The sequence below is a fragment of the Procambarus clarkii genome, chromosome 24 (genome assembly GCF_040958095.1).
Source record: "Procambarus clarkii isolate CNS0578487 chromosome 24, FALCON_Pclarkii_2.0, whole genome shotgun sequence".
In the NCBI taxonomy this organism is placed as follows: domain Eukaryota; kingdom Metazoa; phylum Arthropoda; class Malacostraca; order Decapoda; family Cambaridae; genus Procambarus; species Procambarus clarkii.
This window is the reverse complement of record NC_091173.1, coordinates 36,027,875-36,050,219: the sequence shown is the minus strand read 5'-3', so window position 1 is coordinate 36,050,219 and position 22,345 is coordinate 36,027,875. Positions and strand designations below refer to the sequence as shown.

Sequence of the window (22,345 nt, the reverse complement as noted above, 5' to 3'; positions counted from 1 at the left end):
GCTGGGAATTACTTGGATGTGAAATACGTGGTTCCAACATTTATCGACCCATCCTTAACAAACTGTGTGCTCAAAACCTCTGTAGATGCTTCATCTACGTCCCACAAATCCAAATAATTATCAGCACACCTAATCACATAACGAAACCAAATTTTGGCGTTAGCATATTTTGGTGTACATGTGAGAAAATACCTGTTTAAATATTGAGAACGTTAAATTTGATCGCTGCGTTTCTGGGCTCGGCGGCCTCTTGAATAAGCCTAGCCTGGGAGCAGGTTAAAATGCATCACCCAAGTACATGAAGTATAAATATATGCCAATTGAATCTAAGCATCTAAAACATGAACTTTATCTAGGCCTAACTATACACAAAATTCTAATGTATCATAAAAAATATTTAGATTTGTTCAAATACCTAATTTAAGAACTCAGTATTAAATAATGGGTGAATGTGTGTTTAGAGTGAGCCGCCGCTTGGACGAGCCTAGCTGAGGAAAACGTAGAGTTGTGAGTCCTGTGCAAAATGTTTGTTATGCATAAAGATGTGATTTGGCGGCTGTATACAGACATTTGACCAATGTTCATTAGGACGGACTGCCTTTGGGTGAGTTTAACAAAAGTACCGACCTTAATCTTATCTAAGCTCAACCCTTCCCTGTCCAGCTCGTTGCTGCCATGAGGGGGCTTGGTGGGTGGCTGCTGGAGAGTGATGCTCCTTGGGACGGTCCCCTGTCCTTTTGTAGCGTTTTGCTCCTGCTGTTGTCCTCACAAATTTTGCTGGACGCATTTTCCTTCTGTTTCGTTTTTCTCCTCCCTCTTCTCCTTTCTCATTGTCATTCCCCACCGACCTTTTGCCTGTTTTGATTCTTCTTTCGGCCTTCCTTTATTTTGACGTCTGGGTGTTTGGGGAGGCATACTCTTGCACCCGTAGAACTGTAGTACCCAACGTCTCAAACGAGGGGACCCTTTTATTGTCAATCCTCCTTTCATCACTGAATCTGATCTCGATGGATTGACGGTTCTTAAGGTGGCGTTTGTGGGGTGTATACTCACGACGCACCCCTGGGGGGGCCCCCAGCATGATCGGCGATAGCTTCTTGTTGGGTGTCCTACCTCTAATGTGGCTCCATGGTGCGTATGGGGGCACATTCGTGAATGAAAGTCTTTCCTCGTTTTTATGGCAGATAATATTTCCCTTGTACCTTCCCAGGCTCGTGGGGTGGGCGATCAAGCCCTGAGTCGGACTGTGTTGGAAGACAAGGCCCTGTAGCCCACGCAGCATTGGACCCCGACCTTACTCCTCCTGACTACTTCCCTCAGCTCCCCTCCCTCCTCTCTGGTAGGGTCGAGTTCCCAGACCCAAGTGGTGACCACCTCGTCCCCTGGCACGGCTCCGTCTCTCATTGTGACTAGTGCGCCTTTTACCCCTTCTCACTCTGGGGGTTCTCAACGTCGTCCCCGCCTCGGCCGCACTCGCACGATCCCTTCCCATAATAATACTTACAACGCCTTGTTTGGTCCCGCTACATGGGCTAAATACTTTGATCTCCACCATATGGATTCTACTCCTCCTGACGATTTTTCCCTCTATAAACACCTTGTTGATTCAGTAGATGCCTCTGTTACTTTTAACCCCACCTATTACCGTATGCGTATCGTTGCTGCTCCTTCTCAGGATGCAGCTACTCGCTCAGCCGCTTTGTCCTGCATTCGGGAGACCCCTGTTTGGGTCTAGAAAAACGCTCGATTAAATGCCGGTGTTGGTACTGTTCTCCTCCCGCACCATGTTGCAACTGGTGTTAGAGACCTCAAAGACTCCCATGATGATATTAAACATATCCTCTAAGCCTTAGGCCATTCTGTCCTCCAGGTGGACACGTTTACTCTACCCCCTCGTGGTCGTCGCCGTCAGCCCCTTTGAGTTGTAAAAATCACCTTTGATAGTGATTTCGCCCTCTTATTCTTGCCGGTGCCAGATGCTCCGTTCAGGAGTACATTCCCTCTCCTAGACTTTGCAATAAGTGTTGGAAGTTTGGACACGGTGTCCTCAAGTGTTCACTGTGTGTCTATGCCCTTGTGTGGGGACGATGATCATTCTAAGTCCGAGTGCACTTCTCCCCAGGCTTGCTGCCTCAATTGTGGTGAGGCCCACCCTACCTTCTCACACTTGTGTATACACTACAAACTCGAGGAAGCCGTCCTCAACTTGAAACACCGTGATCGTCTGACTTTTCCTGAAGCGAGACACCAAGTCAGCACAATGTGAGACATCGTCGTCTCACCCCTTTCGCCGGTGTATCCTACGCTCGCGTGTTGCGTTCTACCTCTCCTCGTCCTTTCCACCTTCCTCAGTCTCACAACCGTTTCCAGGCCTTAAACCCGAACACGCCCTCTATCTCCTCCCCTATTCCTTTGCGTCCTGTCCTGAAGGTTCTCCACCTGGAGTTTTCCCCTTTCCTGCCCAGTCCACCATGTCTCCTATGTCTTCTTTCCCAGCTCCCCCCAGTCTCTTGACCCTCCACACCGCCTGTCTGTCCAGGCTGATGTCCATCATCCTCCCAGCAATCATTGTGTTGTTCGCTCCCGTTCCTCTTCTGCTGAGACCATTGAGTCTATCGCCCGGTACGTTGTTATTGGAACGCCTATCTCTTCGAGTCAGAAACATAAGCCTGGCTCTTCTCCTTCCTCCCCAGCAGGTAAGAAGGTATCGCTTTCTTCCTTGCCGCCCTCCCTCTGACTCTATCACTACTGCCCCTCCTATTTCAGTGGTCGGGCCCCCTGTCCCACATATGGAGGTTTCTTTCACCCCCGATTCCCTCTCGGTTGCTGCCCTTGCTGAGGTGCACTCCCTGATTTCTGCCCCCCCCCCTCCTCCAGCTGTCCTTAACTGCCCCTCTCAGTTGTCTCCTCCTCTTTTGGACCCCCGTCAGTCCCCCTCTGGTCTGTCCTCCTGCTCCCTTCCTTCCATCCTTACTAAGTTTACCCATGCCCCCTAACCCTGATTTTGCTGACCCTGCTCCTGATCCTGACCCTGATCCTGAGATTCTTTAATAAACTGTGTTCTTCTTTACCTCTGTTTCTTTATTGTTCTCTGTTATTGTCCTTTCTCTTTGATAATGTCTATTCTTCAGTGGAATATTCGTGGATTTTATGCCAACTTCCATGAACTCCAACTTCTAATTACACAGTTTCACCACTTTGTGTTTGGCTCCAAGAATGAAGGCTTGGTGCTCGTCCTGGTCACTTTCGTGGTTGTTCCTTTCTTTCTCCTCCCCCCCCCTGTAACCCCATATCTCTACTGCTCTCCTAATTCGTTCTGATGTTCCTTTCGTCCCCCTACTTCTTCCGTCATTGTTCCACTGCCCGTGTTTTTGTGGGTAAATGGTATACAGTGTGTTCCATTTATCTCCTGCCAAATGTCCCACTTTCCCTTCCCGATCTTAAGCACCTCCTGGACTCCTTGCCAGAGCCGGTGCTCCTTTTTGGATGATTTCAACTGTCGACATACTCTCTGGGGTGATGTTCTGACAAACACCCGAGGCCGCCTTCTGGAACCGTTCGTCCTCTCTTCTTCCCTGTCTCTTCTGAATTCTGGTGAGCCCACTCATGTGGACTCTCGGACTCACACCCTTTCCTGTCTAGATCTTTCTCTCTGCTTGTCGTCCCTTTACTTAGATTTCACGTGGCAGGTTCTTGATGGCCATTATAACAGTGATCATTTCCCCATCCTCGTTTAATTTTTCTCTTTCCACTCTCCCCTCTCCCTCCCTAGGTGGCAGTTTGCCAAGGCTGACTGGAGCCTATTCACCCTCCGTGCTACTCTCTCTGACCTCTCCTCTCTGCCTCTTCTTCGCGCCCTCCTTCTTTTTTTATGACACTGTCTTCGACGCTGCCCTCTGCTCTATTCCTTGCTCTTCCTCCCGGGGCGTGCGAAAGTGCGTTCCCTGGTGGAATGCGGACTGTTCTCGGGCTGTCCGCTGTAAGCGTGAGGCCTCGAAGAAACACCGCCGCCGGCAGACGGCTGATTCTCTTATTTTGTTTCGGAAGGGAAGTGCGGTGGCCCGTAGGACCATCAGTACAGCTAAACGTGAGAATTAGAAATCTTATGTTTCCACCATTACGTCCGATACTCCCCTGCCGCAGATCTGGAAGAAGATCTGCAAAATTGCTGGCAAGTTTGTTCCAGATGTCTCTCCGGTTCTCCACCTCCGTGGTACTCTTGTAGCGGACCCAGTGACAGTCGCGACCGAACTGGGTTCCAACTTTTCTACTGTTAGCTCTGGTTCTCATCTTCCTCAATCCTTCCTTCTTCATAAGCCTGTTCTTGAATCTTATCCTTTAGATTTCCACACTCATCTCCGCCTTCCCTATAATGATCCTTTCTCTCTTTCTGAACTTCAGTCTGCCCTGGCCCTCTGCGGATCTATGGCAGTGGGCTCGGATGACGATCGTTATGAGATGTTTCGCCATCTCCCTCCGTGCACGTCTCGGTATTTACTGAGTATGTATAACCAGGTCTGGGATTCGTTGTCCATCCCTGAGGACTGGTTCGATGCCGTGTACTCCCTATTCGGAAACCAGGGTCTCTCGGTAAGTCCCCTAAGGACTTCCGCCCTATTGCTCTCACGAGTTGTGTCTGCAAGCTCTTTGAGCGTATGGTAAATGTCCGTCTGATGTGGTTCTTGGAACACCATCACCACCTGTCTCCTTCTCAATTTGGTTTTCACAAGTGCCGCAGCACAACTGGTGTCCTGGTGAACTTGGAGGTCTATATTTGTGCTGCTTTTGCTGGGAAGACCTCCGTTGTTGCTGTCCTTTTTAACCTGGAAAAGGCTTATGACATGACTTGGAAATACCATATTCTGTTCCAACTTCGTTCTTTTGGCCTTCGTGGTAATCTCCCTCTCTTCCTTCAAAGCTTTCTCTCTCGTCGTACCTTTCAAGTCAGGCTTGGTACCACTCTCTCTGCCTCTTTTTGGCAGTATGGTGTACCCCAAGGTAGTCTTCTGAGAACTACTCTTTTTCTGGTTGCCCTCAATGGTCTTCTTTTCTCCCTTCCTTCTGGCATCTTCTCCGCTCTTTATGTTTATGATCTTACTCTTTGCTGTCGAGGTGATGATTCGCCTCTCCTTCAACGGCGGCTTCAACTTGCGATTGATGCCGTGTCATCTTAGGCCACCAATCAAGGCTTCAAGTTCTCTACTTCTAAGACTTGTGCCATGACTTTTACTCGGAAGCGGGTCGTTCGTCGTCCCTCTTTGTCACTTTATGGTCATCCCCTTGAGTACAAAGCTTCCGCAAAGCTTTTGGGGTTATTCTTTGACACTCGTTTGTCTTGGTCTCCCCATATCTCTTACCTTCGTGTTGAGTGCTCTAAGGCCCTTAACCTACTTAAGGTTTTTTCCCATACTTCTTGGGGAGCGGATAGGCGCATGCTCCTTTATTTGCATTCCTCTCTCGTCCTGTCTAAACTCGATTATGGTTGCCCTGCATATTCTTCTGCTTCTCCTTCTACTTTTCGCCGTCTTGATCCTTTGCACCATACTGGGTTGCGCCTCGGCTCTGGTGCTTTTCGTTCAACTCCTACCCTCAGCTTGTACACTGACACTGGCTTCTTGTCTCTTCAGGACCGCCGTGATTGCTACAGTCTTCGCTATCTTGCACGATCCTTACAGCATCCTCACTCTCGCCTCTATTGCGCTTTGACTTTTACCCCTCCTGTAGTTCCTGTTCCTCTTCACCTCCTTCCTCTTTCTGTCCGTTTGTCTCGCTTACAAGATTCTCATTCAGTTCGTATTACCAATGTTTCTCCTCGTATGTTTCCATCCTTGCCCCCGTGGAGGGTCCCCTTTCCCAAATTTTGTACTTCTCTGACCCGCATCACTAAAGTTTTTACCCCTCCTACAGTTCTGAAATGCCTCTTCCTTGAGCACTTTTCTTCTCACTCCCACTCCGTTCCCATCTTCACCGAAGGGAAGTCTGCTGACGGTGTGGGCTACTCTGTTGTTTTTCCTGACCACACTTATATGTGTCGCCATCCTCCGGAGGCTTGCATCTTTACAGCAGAACTTTATGCTATTCTCTATGCTCTTCGTCTCCTGCTTGCCCGGTGTCAATCCTCCTTTGTGGTGGTAGTTGTCTCTCGTAGTGCCCTCATGGCTTAGGGTCCTTTAATCCAGTCCACCCGGTGGTCATTGGGATTCAACATTGGCTGTTTCTTATCTCCAGTAAATTTAAGTTGGTTGAATTTTGCTGGGTTCCCAGCCATGTTGGTGTCTCTTTAACTGATCATGTGAATGCTGCCGCTAAGGAAGCTATCCACACTTGTCCCATCTCCCGTAAAGGTATTCCTTATTCCGATTTTTACAGTTATTCATGCCTCCATCCTTGCCCGCTGGCAGAGTTGTTGGTCTTGCTCCTTATTGTCCAAATTGCATTGTTCCTCTTACGGTCATGCACATCCTTGTTGAATGTCCTGATTTCCAGGACGAGCGTGCTTTCCGACTGTCCCATGCGGGCAATTGTCCCTCGGTAGAATTCGTGGTGAATCGAATACTTTTGATATCGTTCGCCTTATGCGTTTCTGTTATCGTATTGGCATCCTTGGTGATATTTAGCGCCCTCTGATTACTCTGCACGTTTGGTGGTGCTACATAGCCTTCCCGGTTTGGTGCCTTCTATTGATAATTACTTACTTATCTAGGCTCAGCTATCCATAAACTCCAAATATATAAATATATAATAAAAGTTAGGCTAAAAGTTATGAAAATAAAAGTTATGCTAATTCACCGTAGGAAGGACACAGCATATGAGTCAGTGAGTGAGGGCCGGGGAGGGAGGGGGGGGGGGTGTTAATGCCCTTCCAAGCACAACTGCTCATAACATACTTTATATTTCAGATAACCTTTGATTATTTACCTGTGGAGTAATGTTTTACTCTGTATTAAATAATATACAATATAAGTCATAAATATACATCAATTTACAAGGGAAACTACATTACATATAGTTGATATAATTCTCAGTAAACCAATGTTTCATATCATGAGTCTTAAACCCAAAATGTTCCACTTGATCCTGCCTTGGAATAATTTGTTGCGTGTGTGTTTAGGTCGCACTGGGAGGAGCTGGAGGAGAGGTTCACCCTCAGCAACCGGTACCTGGGGCGCATGGTGAAGTTTGTGTGTACGCGGTTCACCTCCTCCAGTCAGCTACAAGAGGTAAATTTCCATAACATGGTCTTGATGCTCTACATGCTCCTCACATTGTGCTCCAGTATACAGAGAGAAGCCATGTTCGATACAATGACAAGGAATTAACTGTTATATTTCTGTAAATTAAAATTGAATATCCACTCTTGATGACCAAACCACACAATAGAAGATAGAGAAACGATGACGTTTCGGTCCGTCCAGGAATATTATCAAGTTGTATGTGGTCTTGATAACGGTCCAAGACGGACCGAAACGTTATCGTTTCTCCATCATCTGATGCGTGGTTTGGTTATCGTATCTTCTGCCTCGTTATTGTGACTCATCGTCAGCATATCCACCCTTGTTCCAAAGAAATCAAAATATTTATATAATTCTTCACCATGAAGAAGATACATTACTTGACCTCCACCCACTGTCTTCCCCCCCCCCCCCACACACACACACTAGGATTACTCCAAGGAAGCCTAGCGCCGGGTGGTGGCTCCAAGGAAGCCTAGCACCAGGTGGTGGCTCCAAGGAAGCCTAGCGCCGGGTGGTGGCTCCAAGGAAGCCTAGCGCCGGGTGGTGGCTCCAAGGAAGCCTAGCACCGGGTGGTGGCTCCAAGGAAGCCTAGCGCCGGGTGGTGGCTCCAAGGAAGCCTAGCACCGGGTGATGGCTCCAAGGAAGCCTAGCACCGGGTGGTGGCTCCAAGGAAGCCTAGCACCGGGTGGTGGCTCCAAGAAAGCCTAGTACCGGGTGATGGCTTCAAGGAAGCCTAGCACCGGGCGATGGCTCCAAGGAAGCCTAGCACCGGGTGGTGGCTCCAAGGAAGCCTAGCACCGGGTGGTGGCTCCAAGGAAGCCTAGTACCGGGTGGTGGCTCCAAGGAAGCCTAGCACCGGGTGGTGGCTCCAAGGAAGCCTAGCGCCGGGTGATGGCTCCAAGGAAGCCTAGTACCGGGTGGTGGCTCCAAGGAAGCCTAGCACCGGGTGGTGGCTCCAAGGAAGCCTAGTACCGGGTGGTGGCTCCAAGGAAGCCTAGCACCGGGTGGTGGCTCCAAGGAAGCCTAGCGCCGGGTGATTGCTCCAAGGAAGCCTAGCACCGGGTGGTGGCTCCAAGGAAGCCTAGTACCGGGTGATGGCTCCAAGGAAGCCTAGCGCCGGGTGATGGCTCCAAGGAAGCCTAGCGCCAGGTGATGGCTCCAAGGAAGCCTAGCGCCGGGTGATGGCTCCAAGGAAGCCTAGCGCCAGGTGATGCCTCCAAGGAAGCCTAGCGCCGGGTGATGGCTCCAAGGAAGCCTAGCACCGGGTGATGGCTCCAAGGAAGCCTAGCGCCGGGTGATGGCTCCAAGGAAGCCTAGCGCCAGGTGATGGCTCCAAGGAAGCCTAGCGCCGGGTGATGGCTCCAAGGAAGCCTAGCACCGGGTGATGGCTCCAAGGAAGCCTAGCGCCGGGTGATGGCTCCAAGGAAGCCTAGCGCCAGGTGATGGCTCCAAGGAAGCCTAGCGCCGGGTGATGGCTCCAAGGAAGCCTAGCGCCAGGTGGTGCCTCCAAGGAAGCCTAGCGCCGGGTGATGGCTCCAAGGAAGCCTAGCACCGGGTGATGGCTCCAAGGAAGCCTAGCACCGGGTGATGGCTCCAAGGAAGCCTAGCGCCAGGTGATGGCTCCAAGGAAGCCTAGCGCCGGGTGATGGCTCCAAGGAAGCCTAGCGCCGGGTGGTGGCTCAAAGGAAGCCTAGCGCCAGGTGATGGCTCCAAGGAAGCCTAGCGCCGGGTGGTGAGGTTAATGGCCAGTAGTATACAATTCTTTAAAACAAAACTTCCCCCCTTCATTACACGAATTATATATAATATGTAACAAAACACATCCACCAAAACAAACTTGTAACTAACACTCTTCAACTCTTGGTGAGTCTCATCCATTGTGCAGTAATGTGGCAATAAAACCTTACTAATAGAAATATTAGCACGATGAAAACTAATAAAATAAATAATAATAATTGTATAACAATAATTAATATAATAAAACTCATAATAATATTGCTTCTAATATTAATAATAATTTTACGACTAAGAATAATTTTAATATTGCAAATATTAAGTGATAGGCAACAAATAATTTCCTAAATTATACAAAAATTAATGAATTTTAACAAATATAAATAGTTATATATAACAGAGATTTATATATTCTCTTTTTATGTAGCCCTGATTGTCACCTTCTTATGTAGCCCTGATTGTCACCTTATGTAGCCCTGATTGTCACCTTATGTAGCCCTGATTGTCACCTTATGTAGCCCTGATTGTCACCTTATGTAGCCCTGATTGTCACCTTATGTAGCCATGATTGTCACCTTCTTATGTAGCCATGATTGTCACCTTATGTAGCCAGGATTGTCACCTTATGTAGCCATGATTGTCACCTTATGTAGCAATGATTGTCACCTTATGTAGCTATGATTGTCACCTTATGTAGCAATGATTGTCACCTTCCGTCAACAGTCTCTCGTGTCCATGTATACATCATGTACACATGCCAGCAGGTTGTACACATCCAGACTTTATTAACAAAACACTGTGCACTTGTGTCTCTCACTGTGCACTTGTGTCTCACACTGTGCACTTGTGTCTCTCACCCCCCTCCCCGCTCAGCTCGTTGTCGCCGTCTGGGGGCTTAGTGGGCGGCTGCCAGAGTGTGATGCTCCTTGGGACAGTCCTCTGTCCTTTTCTAGCCTTGTGCTCCTGCTGCCGTCCTCTCCAATTCTGCTGGGCATCTTTTCCTTTTCCTTCTGTTTCGTTTTTCTCCCCCCTCTTCTCCTATCTGCTTGCCGTTTCCTGCCGACCTTTTGCTCGTTCTGGTTCTTCCCTTGGACTTCTTCTACTTTGACGCCCGGGTGCTTGAGGAGGCATACTCTTGCACCCGTAGAACTGCAGTACCCGACGTCGAGAGCGAGGGGAACCTTTTATTGTCAATCCCCACTTCGTCACTGAACCCGATCTCGACGGACTGTCGGTTTCTTAAGGTGGCGTTTGTGGGGCGTATACTCACGACGCACCCCTAGGAGGCCCCGACAAGATCGGCGATAGCTTCTTGTTGGGTGTCCTGCCTCTAATTGTGGCTCCATGGTGGGTGTGGGGGCACATTCGTGAGTGAATTCGTAATTTCGTCAAGATGATAACCCCTGTTTCGGCTGCTTCTGGCTTACCTTTTCAGGCTCGTGGGGTGGGCGACCAAGCCCCCGAGTCGGTCCGTATTGGAAGACCGGGCTCTGTAGCCTCCGCTGCATTGGGCCCCGACCTTGCTCCTCCTTTGGCCTCTCTGACTCCTTCCCCTGGCTCCCCTCCCTCCTCTGTGGTTGGGTCGAGCCCCAAGCCCCCAGTGGTGACTACCTCGTCCCCTGGTGCGGCTCCTTCTCTAGTTGTAACTACTGCGCCTTTTAACCCCTCTCTCTCTGGGGGTTCTCACCGCCGTTCTCGTCACGGCCGCCCTCGCTCGATTCCTTCCAGTTCTGCTACCTATCAAGCCTTGTTTGGTCCCGCTTCGTGGGCCAAATACTTTGATCTCCTCCCTCTTGATTCTGCGCCTCCTGACGATTTCTCCCTTCATCGACATCTCATTGACTCCGTGGATGCCTCCATTACTTTTAACCCCACTCGTCTCGGTACGCGTGTCGTTGCTGCTCCTTCTCAGGATGCTGCTTCCCGCTTGGCTGCCTTATCCTGCCTTGGCGAGACCCCCGTTCGGGTCTCGAAGAATGTTCAGTTGAATGCCAGTGTTGGCACTATTTTGCTCCCGCCCCATGTTGCGACCGGTGTTCGGGACCTACGCGACTGCCACGACGATATTCGACATATCCTCGCTGCCCAGGGCCATTCTATTCTCCAGGTGGACACGTTTACTCGTCCCCCTCGTGGTAGTCGCCGTCAACCCCTCCGGGTTGTGAAGATTACCTTTGATGGTAGGACCCTTCCACCCTCTGTCATTCTTGCTGGTGCCAGGTGCTCTGTCCAGGAGTACATTCCTTCTCCTCGGCTCTGCAACAAGTGCTGGAGGTTTGGGCATGGTGCCCTCCGCTGCTCCGGGACTGTCTCTCTCTGTCCTTTGTGTGGTGGCGAAGGTCACTCTAAGTCGGAGTGCGCTTCTCCCCAGGGTCGTTGCCTCAACTGCGGTGAGGCCCATCCTACCTTCTCCCGTGCGTGTGTCCATTACAAGCTTGAGGCAGCCGTCCTCAACTTGAAGCACCGGGAGCGTTTATCTTTTCCTGAGGTGAGGCGCCAGGTTCGCCGGCTCCCGCCTTATGCTAATATCTCTTATGCTCGCGTGTTGCGCTCTTCCTCTCCTCGTCCTTCCCGCCTTCCTCAGACTCACAACCGTTTCCAGGCCTTGGACCCTGATGCGCCCACTGCCCCCTCCTCTGTCCCTTTGGGTTCTCTCCCGAAGGATCCTCCTCCTGGTCCTCTGTCTGGGGTTCCCCTTCCTTCTACCCGGTCTGTCGTGTCTTCTGTGTCTCCTTCCTCGTCCCCCTCCGATCCTCCTTCCCATCCTCTTCCTCCATCTATCGGCTCTCCCCGCCGCCTGTCGGTGCGGGCGGATGTCCATCGCTCTCCTAACGGCCGTCGTGTGTGTTCTCGTTCGGCTTCTCCTGTTGAGACACTGGAATCCGTTGCCCGGTACGTAGTTGCTGGGACACCGGTCTCTTTAAGTCAGAAGCGTAAGCCTGGCTCCTCTCCTTCCTCTTCCCCGGCGGGTAAGAAGGCTTCGCTTTCTTCCTCAGCTCCTCCTTCTGGCTCTGTTGCTCCTTCCACTCCCGTTTCAGTGCTTGCACCCCCTGTTCCTGCTATGGAGGTTTCTTTGGTCCCTGCTTCCCTTTCGGTTGCTGCTCTTGCTGGGGTGCGCTCCTCTCTTTCTACTCCCCCTCTTCCTGCTGCTGTCCTTGACTGCTCCTCTCCGTTGTCTCCTCCTCCTCCTCCTCCGGACCCTGCCCGCCCACCTCTGATCTGTTCTCCCGTTTCCTTCCCTCCGTCTTTGCTCAGTTTACCCATGCCCCCTAACCCTGACTTTGCTGACCCTGATCCCGACCCTGATATTCTTTAACGTGCTCTGTTGGTCTTTCGCCTTTGTTTCTTCCTTGTTCTCTGTTTTTGTCCTTTCTCTTCTCGTCGTTGTCCATTCTTCAATGGAACGTTCGAGGTTATTACGCCAATTTCCTCGAACTCCAACTTCTGGTTTCGCGGTTTTCGCCCCTTTGTGTCTGTCTCCAGGAGCCGATGCTTGGTGCTCGTCCTGGTCGTTTTCGTGGCTATTCCTTTCTCTCCCCCCCCCCAGCCATTGCTGGGGCTTCTAATTCTTCTGCTCTCTTGATTCGGGCTGATGTTCCCTTTGTTCCTTTACTTTTTCCTTCGCCTCTCCATTGTTCTGCTGCTCGTATCTTTGTGGGGAAATGGTACACAGTTTGTTCCATTTATCTCCCCCCGAGTGTCCCGCTCTCTCTTCCTGATTTGAAACACCTCCTAGACTCCTTGCCGGAGCCTGTGCTCCTGCTGGGTGACTTCAATTGTCGTCATTCTCTTTGGGGTGACGTTCTGACGAATACCCGGGGTCGCCTCCTTGAGCCGTTTCTCCTCTCTTCTTCCCTGTCTCTTCTGAATTCTGGTGAGCCCACTCATTTGGACTCTCGAACTCGCACCCTTTCTTGTCTTGATCTTTCTCTCTGCTCTTCTTCTCTTTACTTAGATTTCACATGGCAGGTTCTTGATGACCTCCATGGAAGTGATCATTTCCCCATCCTTGTTTCCTTTTTCTCTTTTCGCCCTTCCCTCTCTTTCCCTAGGTGGCAGTTTGCTAAGGCGGACTGGACCCTATTTTCCCTCAGTGCTACTCTCTCTGACCTCTCCCTTCTGCCCCTCTCTCGCGCTCTCCTCCTTTTTCATGACACTGTCTTCGACGCTGCCCTCCGCTCTATTCCTCGCTCTTCCTCTCGGGGTCCACGGAAGTGCGTTCCCTGGTGGAATGCGGACTGTGCTCGGGCTGTCCGCTGTAAGCGTGCAGCCTGGAAGAAGCACCGCCGTAGGCAGACGACCGATTCTTTTCTTTTCTTTCGGAAAGCGAGTGCGGTGGCCCGTAGGGCCATCCGTACGGCTAAACGTGAATGTTGGGCATCTTATGTCTCGACAATTACGTCCGAAACCCCTCTGGCCCAGATCTGGAAGCGTATCCGCAAGATAGCGGGTAAGTTCGTTCCCGATGTTTCACCGGTCCTTCACCTCCATGATACTCTTGTGGCGGACCCGTTGCAGGTCGCTTCCGAACTGGGTTCCCACTTTTCTTCTGTTAGCTCTGGTCTTCATCTTCCCCAATCTTTCCTTCTTCGTAAACCTGTCCTTGAGTCTCGTCCTTTAGATTTCTGCACTCATCTTCAGCTTCCCTATAATGATCCCTTCTCTCTCTCTGAACTTCGTTCTGCCCTGGCCCTCTGCGGTTCTACGGCGGCGGGCTCCGATGGTATTCATTATGAGATGCTTCGCCATCTCCCTCCGAGCACGTCTCAGTATTTACTGAGTCTGTATAATCGGATCTGGGAGTCGTCGTCAGTCCCTGAGGACTGGCTCGATGCCGTTGTCCTCCCTGTTCGCAAACCGGGGTCTCTGGGTACTTCCCCTAAGGACTTTCGCCCTATTGCTCTCACAAGTTGTGTCTGCAAACTCTTTGAACGTATGGTTAACGTTCGTCTGATGTGGTTCCTGGAACACCATCACCTCCTCTCCCCTTCTCAATTTGGTTTCCGCAAGTGCCGCAGCACGACAGATGTCCTGGTGAACTTGGAGGTCTATATACGTACTGCTTTTGTTGCGAAGACCTCCGTTGTTGCCGTCCTTTTTGACCTAGAAAAGGCTTACGACACCACTTGGCGTTATCATATCCTATCTCAACTTCATTCTTTTGGCCTTCGTGGTCATCTCCCTCTCTTTCTCCGCAGCTTCCTCTCTCGTCGTTCCTTTCGGGTGCGCCTTGGTACCGCTCTCTCTCCCTCTTTTCAGCAATACGAAGGTGTGCCCCAGGGTAGTGTTCTGAGCACTACTCTTTTTCTGGTTGCCCTCAATGGTCTTCTTTCCTCTCTTCCTTCTGGTGTCTTCTCCGCTCTCTATGTCGATGATCTTACCCTTTGTTGTCAGGGTGATGATTCGCCTCTCCTTCAACGCCGGCTTCAACTTGCGATTGATGCCGTGTCGTCTTGGGCCACAGGTCATGGCTTCAAGTTCTCTACTTCTAAGACTTGTGCCATGACTTTTACGCGGAAACGGGTTGTTCTTCGTCCCTCTTTGTCACTTTATGGTCATCCCCTTGAATACAAAGATTCCGCGAAGCTTTTGGGGTTATTCCTTGACACTCGTTTGTCTTGGTCTCCCCATATCTCTTACCTCCGTGTTGAGTGCTCTAAGTCCCTTACCCTCCTTCGGGTCTTGTCCCATACTTCTTGGGGGGCAGATAGGCGCACTCTCCTTGCTTTACATTCCTCTCTCGTCCTGTCTAAGCTCGATTATGGTTGCCCTGCTTACTCGTCTGCTTCTCCTTCTACTCTTCGCCGTCTTGATGCTTTGCACCATACTGGGTTGCGCCTCAGTTCTGGTGCCTTTCGTTCGACTCCCGTCCTTAGCTTGTATGTTGACACTGGCTTCCTGTCTCTCCAGGACCGCCGTGATCGCTACTGTCTTCGCTATCTTGCGCGGTCCTTGCAACATCCTTCCTCTCGTCTCTGTCGTGCTTTAACTTTTACCCCTCCTGCGGTTCCTGTTCCTCTTCACCACCTCCCTCTTTCTGTCCGGTTATCTCGCCTGCAGGATTCTCTTTCCGTTCGTATTTCTGATGTTTCTCCTCGTGTTGTTCCTTCTTTGCCCCCGTGGAGGGTCCCTCTTCCGCGGTTTTGTACATCCTTGACTCGTATCACTAAAGCTTTTACCCCTCCTACAGTTCTAAAACGCCTTTTCCTCGAGCACTTTTCTTCTCACTCCCGCTCCGTTTCTGTCTTCACCGATGGGTCTAAGTCAGCGGACGGTGTTGGCTACTCTGTTGTTTTTCCTGATCGCACTTATATGTGTCGCTTGCCTCCGGAGACTAGCATCTTTACAGCGGAACTTTATGCTATTCTCTATGCTCTTCGTCTCCTGCTTTCTCGTTGTCAGTCTTCCTTTGTGGTTGTTGTTGACTCTCGTAGTGCCCTCATGGCTCTCGGGTGCTTTAATCCAGTTCATCCGGTAGTTGTCGAGATCCAGCATTGGCTGTTTCTCGTTCACAGTAAATTTAAGTCGGTTGAGTTTTGTTGGGTTCCCAGCCATATTGGCGTGTCTTTAAATGAGCGTGCGGATGCTGCCGCTAAGGAAGCTGTCCGCTCTTGTCCCATCTCTCGTAAAGGCATTCCGTATTCCGACTTTTACCCGGTTATCCATTCCTCAGTCCTTACCCGTTGGCAGGCTTCTTGGTTGTCTGTTACTGGTAACAAGCTACGTACTCTTAAATGTTGTGTTTCCTCGTGGCCGTCCTCCTTCCACCGTAACCGGCGGTGGGAAACAGCTCTAGCGAGGTTGCGTATTGGCCATACTCGCTTAACCCATGGTCACTTGATGGAGCGCCGCCCTGCTCCTTATTGTCCTAGTTGCATTGTCCCTCTTACGGTCGTGCATGTCCTTCTTGAATGTCCTGACTTCCAGGACGAGCGTGTGTCTTGCTTTCCGACCGCCCCTCGCGGTCACCTGTCCCTCGATAGAATTCTTGGTGACTCGGATACTTTTGATATCGTTCGCCTTATGCGTTTTTGTTCTCGTATTGGCATCCTTGGTGATATTTAGCGCCCTCTGATTATTTTGCGTATTTGATGGTGCTACATAGCCTTCCCGGTTTGGTGCCTTCTTTTGATAATTACTTACTTGTGTCTCTCACTGTGCACCTGTGTCTCTCACTGTGCACCTGTGTCTCTCACTGTGCACTTGTGTCTCACACTGTGCACTTGTGTCTCTCACTGTGCACCTGTGTCTCTCACTGTGCACCTGTGTCTCTCACTGTGCACCTGTGTCTCTCACTGTGCACCTGTGTCTCACACTGTGCACTTGTGTCTCACACTGTGCACCTGTGTCTCTCACTGTGCACCTGTGTCTCACACTGTGCACCTGTGTCTCTCACTGTGCACCTGTGTCTCACACTGTGCACTTGTGTCTCACACTGTACACCTGTGTCTCTCACTGTGCACCTGTGTCTCTCACTGTGCACCTGTGTCTCACACTGTGCACTTGTGTCTCTCACTGTGCACTTGTGTCTCTCACTGTGCACTTGTGTCTCTCACTGTGCACCTGTGTCTCACACTATGCACCTGTGTCTCACACTATGCACCTGTGTCTCACACTGTGCACCTGTGTCTCTCACTGTGCACTTGTGTCTCTCACTGTGCACCTGTGTCTCACACTGTGCACTCGTGTCTCTCACTGTGCACTTGTGTCTCTCACTGTGCACTTGTGTCTCTCACTGTGCACCTGTGTCTCACACTGTGCACTTGTGTCTCTCACTGTGCACTTGTGTCTCTCACTGTGCACTTGTGTCTCTCACTGTGCACCTGTGTCTCTCACTGTGCGCCTGTGTCTCACACTGTACACCTGTGTCTCTCACTGTGCACCTGTGTCTCTCACTGTGCACATGTGTGTCACACTGTGCACATGTGTGTCACACCACAGACACCTTAAACTCTTGAAGAATTTCAAAAGATGCTCTTCATCTCGTATCTGTCCCAGCCCCTGGGAAAGTTATCTCTATTCCAGCGAACAGCTCCAGTAGGATAACTCCGCATGATAGGAGCTGAACAAAGGTTGAGCTCATCTCATGTGTTCCCTCGCCACTTCGGGCCTGGCTAAGTGATACTCCCACAGCAGATCAAATACTGTGTTTTTCCTGTTAATCCTAAACTATAGCAACATGATATGTAATTGAAAAAATCAACTGGAGCTTTGAGGTGACTCAAATCCTCAGATGATACGAAACGAATCGAAGTTGATACAGAACTCGAATCCTCGAGCTCAAGTTGACTTTCTTTTTTCTATATATCACGTTAGTGTGCTTTTTCTGTGCATATGATGTTTAACTGTTGTGCTCCTCAGCCTTATACACGACAAAGAAAACTCTTAGTTTGATTATTTGTCTTGATGGGCATTTACAACCTTTGTGTCACCCCTCACAGATGAAGGAGTTCTTTGTGGAGTTCCCCAACGCCGGGTCAGGGGCCCGCGCCCGCCAGCAGGCCCTGGAGGAGGTGGAAGGCAACATCAAGTGGGTTGAGAAGCACGAGGACTCCCTCTACCGGTGGTTCCTCGAGCACAACCACGTCTTGTAGGAGCGCCCCGGGGAGAGCTCTCCAACATAAAGTACAGCTGCTTGAATTACAGACATTGTTAACTTAATGGAAACTTCTTGATATGAACTTTCCATAGTAACTGAACACTGCCTTGATTCTGAAACTCTGTATCTATAAACTTTTACAATAAGGGGCACTCTTTCTTTTATATAGTGTCTATGAGAACACAATCTACTTTGTAGATAATTAGAAAAATAGGAAATTTGAAATTTAATGGAATAATATAAACGTAATGTAATGATAAAGTACTGAAGGAAGCCAAATTTGGTGCCAAGACCCCAACCTTCCGGACAACTGTCAACAACACTACCATTACTGTCAACATACATCTCCAACTTACGAAAACTAATGAAATAAAAGTAAATGGGGAATATTTTATTTCGGGGAACACGAAGTAAAAAAAAAGTTCCAAATTCCAAAGAACTGTCGAGAAAACTTTTAGATACTGAAAACTCATTGATATTTTAACTCTTCATGGATCAAAGAATATTTAAAATAAATCATTAAAAATTCATAATGATTTTTAGTCTAAAAATAGAGCAAATTGTGGCATAGGTTTGACCACTTGGCCAATTGTAACTCACAGGTGGTATTTTAGTCGCTTACAGCTCTCAACAATGTCAACTTTACACAAAATCCAAAAGCAGTTTATAAACTTTATAGACGCTTAGGAAACAAAAGGAAAAGGCATGAGGGTATATTATGACTTAAATTTATTAACAATAATTAATTAATTAATTTTGGAGCACCTAAAGTTGCGCCAGTTGATCCTTGTGTTACTAATGTGACCGTGTTACTAATGTGACAGTGTTACTAATGTAACAGTGTTACTGATGTGACAGTGTTACTAATGTGACAGTGTTACTAATGTGACAGTGTTACTAATGTGACCATGTTACTAATGTGACAGTGTTACTAATGTAACAGTGTTACTGATGTGACAGTGTTACTAATGTGACAGTGTTACTAATGTGACAGTGTTACTAATGTGACCATGTTACTAATGTGACAGTGTTACTAATGTAACAGTGTTACTGATGTGACAGTGTTACTAATGTGACCGTGTTACTAATGTGACCGTGTTACTAATGTGACAGTGTTACTAATGTAACAGTGTTACTAATGTAACATTGTTACTAATGTGACAGTGTTACTAATGTGACCATGTTACTAATGTGACAGTGTTACTAATGTGACAGTGTTACTAATGTGACAGTGTTACTAATGTGACCGTGTTACTAATGTGACCGTGTTACTAATGTGACAGTGTTACTAATGTAACAGTGTTACTAATGTGACAGTGTTACTAATGTGACAGTGTTACTAATGTGACAGTGTTACTAATGTGACCATGTTACTAATGTGACAGTGTTACTAATGTGACAGTGTTACTAATGTAACATTGTTACTAATGTGACAGTGTTACTAATGTGACAGTGTTACTAATGTGACCGTGTTACTAATGTGACAGTGTTACTAATGTGACCGTGTTACTAATGTGACAGTGTTACTAATGTGACAGTGTTACTAATGTGACCGTGTTACTAATGTGACAGTGTTACTAATGTAACAGTGTTACTAATGTGACAGTGTTACTAATGTGACAGTGTTACTAATGTGACAGTGTTACTAATGTGACCATGTTACTAATGTGACAGTGTTACTAATGTGACAGTGTTACTAATGTAACATTGTTACTAATGTGACAGTGTTACTAATGTGACCGTGTTACTAATGTGACAGTGTTACTAATGTGACAGTGTTACTAATGTGACCGAGTTACTAATGTGAGTGTTACTAATGTGACAGTGTTACTAATGTGACAGTGTTATTAATGTGACAGTGTTACTAATGTGACAGTGTTACTAATGTGACAGTGTTATTAATGTAACAGTGTTACTAATGTAACAGTGTTACTAATGTGACAGTGTTACTAATGTGACAGTGTTACTAATGTGACCGTGTTACTAATGTGACAGTGTTACTAATGTGACAGTGTTACTAATGTGACAGTGTTACTAATGTGACCGTGTTACTAATGTGAGTGTTACTAATGTGACAGTGTTACTAATGTGACAGTGTTATTAATGTGAGTGTTACTAATGTGACAGTGTTACTAATGTGACAGTGTTATTAATGTAACAGTGTTACTAATGTAACAGTGTTACTAATGTGACAGTGTTACTAATGTGACAGTGTTACTAATGTGACAGTGTTACTAATGTGACCGTGTTACTAATGTGACAGTGTTACTAATGTGACAGTGTTACTAATGTGACTGTTATCAATGATATCAGTAATCTGTGCTGCTCAATAAGTCTGCACTATAAAATGACCCATAAAACTGCCCAATATAAGCCTAGTAAGCTGTGTGTTCCTCCTAAAGCAGCCCCATAACTCTGTCTAACAAACGTTTCTAATATGGCCTACCAACAAGGTGACCAGTAAGGTTTCCAAATAATTCTCCTCAAAAATTATACTCAATAAAACTTGCTAATAGAGCGAACCCTTCACCCTGACAAAGTGAAGCTGGCCAATAAATCTTCCTTATTGGGGGATACCCAATAAACCTGAATAATAAATCTTGCCAATCAAACTGCCAAGTAAAGATGCTCAATAGAACTTCCATGTTACGAAAAATATTTGAGTCATTAGCGAAAATGCAGTTTATGTAAAGTATTGTAAAAGAGGTGTAAACTCTGCCCCTTCTTAGATTGTTTTCTCTAAACAATCTCTATCATAACACCTCCCACCTTTTTTTAAAACCTGTTTAGTGTGTAAGTATTTTTCTCTGCATTAATGTATAGACTGAGTATACTGCTTGCGATGAAGTATGTTTTGTTTTATATATATATATATATATATATATATATATATATATATATATATATATATATATATATATATATATATATATATATATATGTTGTTGAATATGACCGAAAAGGTAAGATTAATAATTTTAACACGAATTTTCTCAATATTTCTTATATTTTTCTCCACTGTCGATGGTAATTGAAATATAAATTCTCCAAAATTCATTTTTATTTATTGTCTGACACCTGAACACATTTCGTAATTTCTTATTACATTTTCAATGACTTAGTTTACACATAAAAAATCATTGTACTTGTACTCTTTTTGGGTGAGGTAATATGGCACAAAAGTTTTGGGTGAGGTGACAAAGACAAGACAGAACACAAAACAATGGATATAAATTGGGTACGAAAACATAAGAATGGAAGTAACTGCAGAAGGCCTATTGGCCCATACCTCCTGCTGCTTTCCATGTTGGTTCGGGGTCTTGAAGTGTGTAGAATATAGTTGTGCATTAATTGGCTATGGATTGCTGGTGTTGACTTTTTGATGTGTAGTGCCTCGCAGATGTCGAGTCTCCTGCTATCGTTGTATCTATAGATGATTTCTGTGTTGTTTGTTAAGATTTCTCTGGTGATGGTCTGGTTGTGAGAAGAGATTATTCGTTCCTTGATGGAGACCTGTTGTTTATGCATTGTTATTCGCCTGGAAAGAGACGTTGTTGTCTTGCCTATATACTGAGTTCTTTGGGGCTTACAGCCCCAAGTGGGCATTTGAAGGCATAGAGACGTTGGTTTCCTTCAAGGCATTCTGCTTGGTGTCTGTGGAGTTTTTCATGAGTAGGTTGGCCGTTTTTTTATGTTTTATAGTAAATTGTCAACTGTATTATCTGATTTTGGCTGTAAGAATAACGTTCCTATCAACAATATCTTTCAGGACCCTTTCCACCGTTTTATGAGCAGTCGAAAAGAAGTTCCTATAAAATAGTCTAATAGGGGGTATAAGTGTTGTGTTTGTTGGCTCTTCAAAGGTTGCCTGGCGTTTCACCTTTCTTTTTATGATGTCTTCAACAAAACCGTTAGATGAGCCATTGTTGACTAGGACCTCCCTTACCCTATCAGTTCTTCATCGACTTGCTTCCATTCTGAGCTGTGGCTGAGAGCCCGGTCGACGTAAGCGTTGACGACACTCCTCTTGTACCTGTCTGGGCAGTCACTATTGGCATTAAGGCACATTTCTTTGTTTCTTTCCTTAGTGTAGACTGAAGTGTGGAAGCCTCCGCTCCTTTCCGTGACTGTTACATCTAGAAAGGGCAGCTTCCCATCATTCATCATCTCGTAAGTGAAACTCGACACATAATTCCGCTCAAATGCCTCCTTCAGCTGCTGCAGATATTTGGCGTCAGGTATCTGCGTAAAAATGTCATCAACATATCTGCATAAAAATGTCGTCAACATACCTGCAGTATATGGCCGGTTTCAAGTTCATGTCGACTAAGACTTTTTGCTCGATGGTACCCATGTAGAAGTTCGCAAACAGGACACCTAGGGGAGAACCCATGGCGACCCCATCTACTTGCTTATTCATGTGCCCATCTGGGCTCAAGAAGGGTGCCTCTTTAGTACAAGCTTGGAGTAGTTTCCTTAGAATGTTTTCTGGTATGTCAAGAGTACAGGGCGGATCACGATACACTCTGTCCGCTATCATCCCGATTGTTTCATCCACAGGTACGTTGGTAAACAATGACTCTACATCCTACGAGGCTTATATCACCATGGCCCGTGCTCCCAGCAGTAAGTCAACAAACTCCTTTGGAGACTTGAGGTAGAAAGCACAAGGTACATAAGGAGTCAGCAGGCCGTTGAGTCGCTTAGCCAGTCTGTATGTGGGTGTGGGTATCTGGCTGATGATTGGCTGAAGTGGGTTTCCAGGCTTGTGGGTCTT

At 47.5% G+C, this 22,345-nt stretch overlaps 1 protein-coding gene across 2 annotated transcripts in view; it reads left to right on the top strand.

The window, feature by feature from the left end:
- Positions 1–18,528, top strand: part of LOC123761547 (glutamyl aminopeptidase) — a 705,879-nt gene extending 687,351 nt beyond the window's left edge. For both annotated transcript variants that reach the window (XM_069330802.1, XM_069330803.1), the window contains exons 18-19: positions 7,112–7,220; positions 17,411–18,528. In XM_069330802.1, the coding sequence (XP_069186903.1) occupies positions 7,112–7,220; positions 17,411–17,563 (262 nt within the window). In that variant the 3' untranslated portion in view covers positions 17,564–18,528. The remainder of the gene's footprint in view (positions 1–7,111; positions 7,221–17,410) is intronic.
- The last annotated feature ends 3,817 nt before the right edge of the window (positions 18,529–22,345 follow it).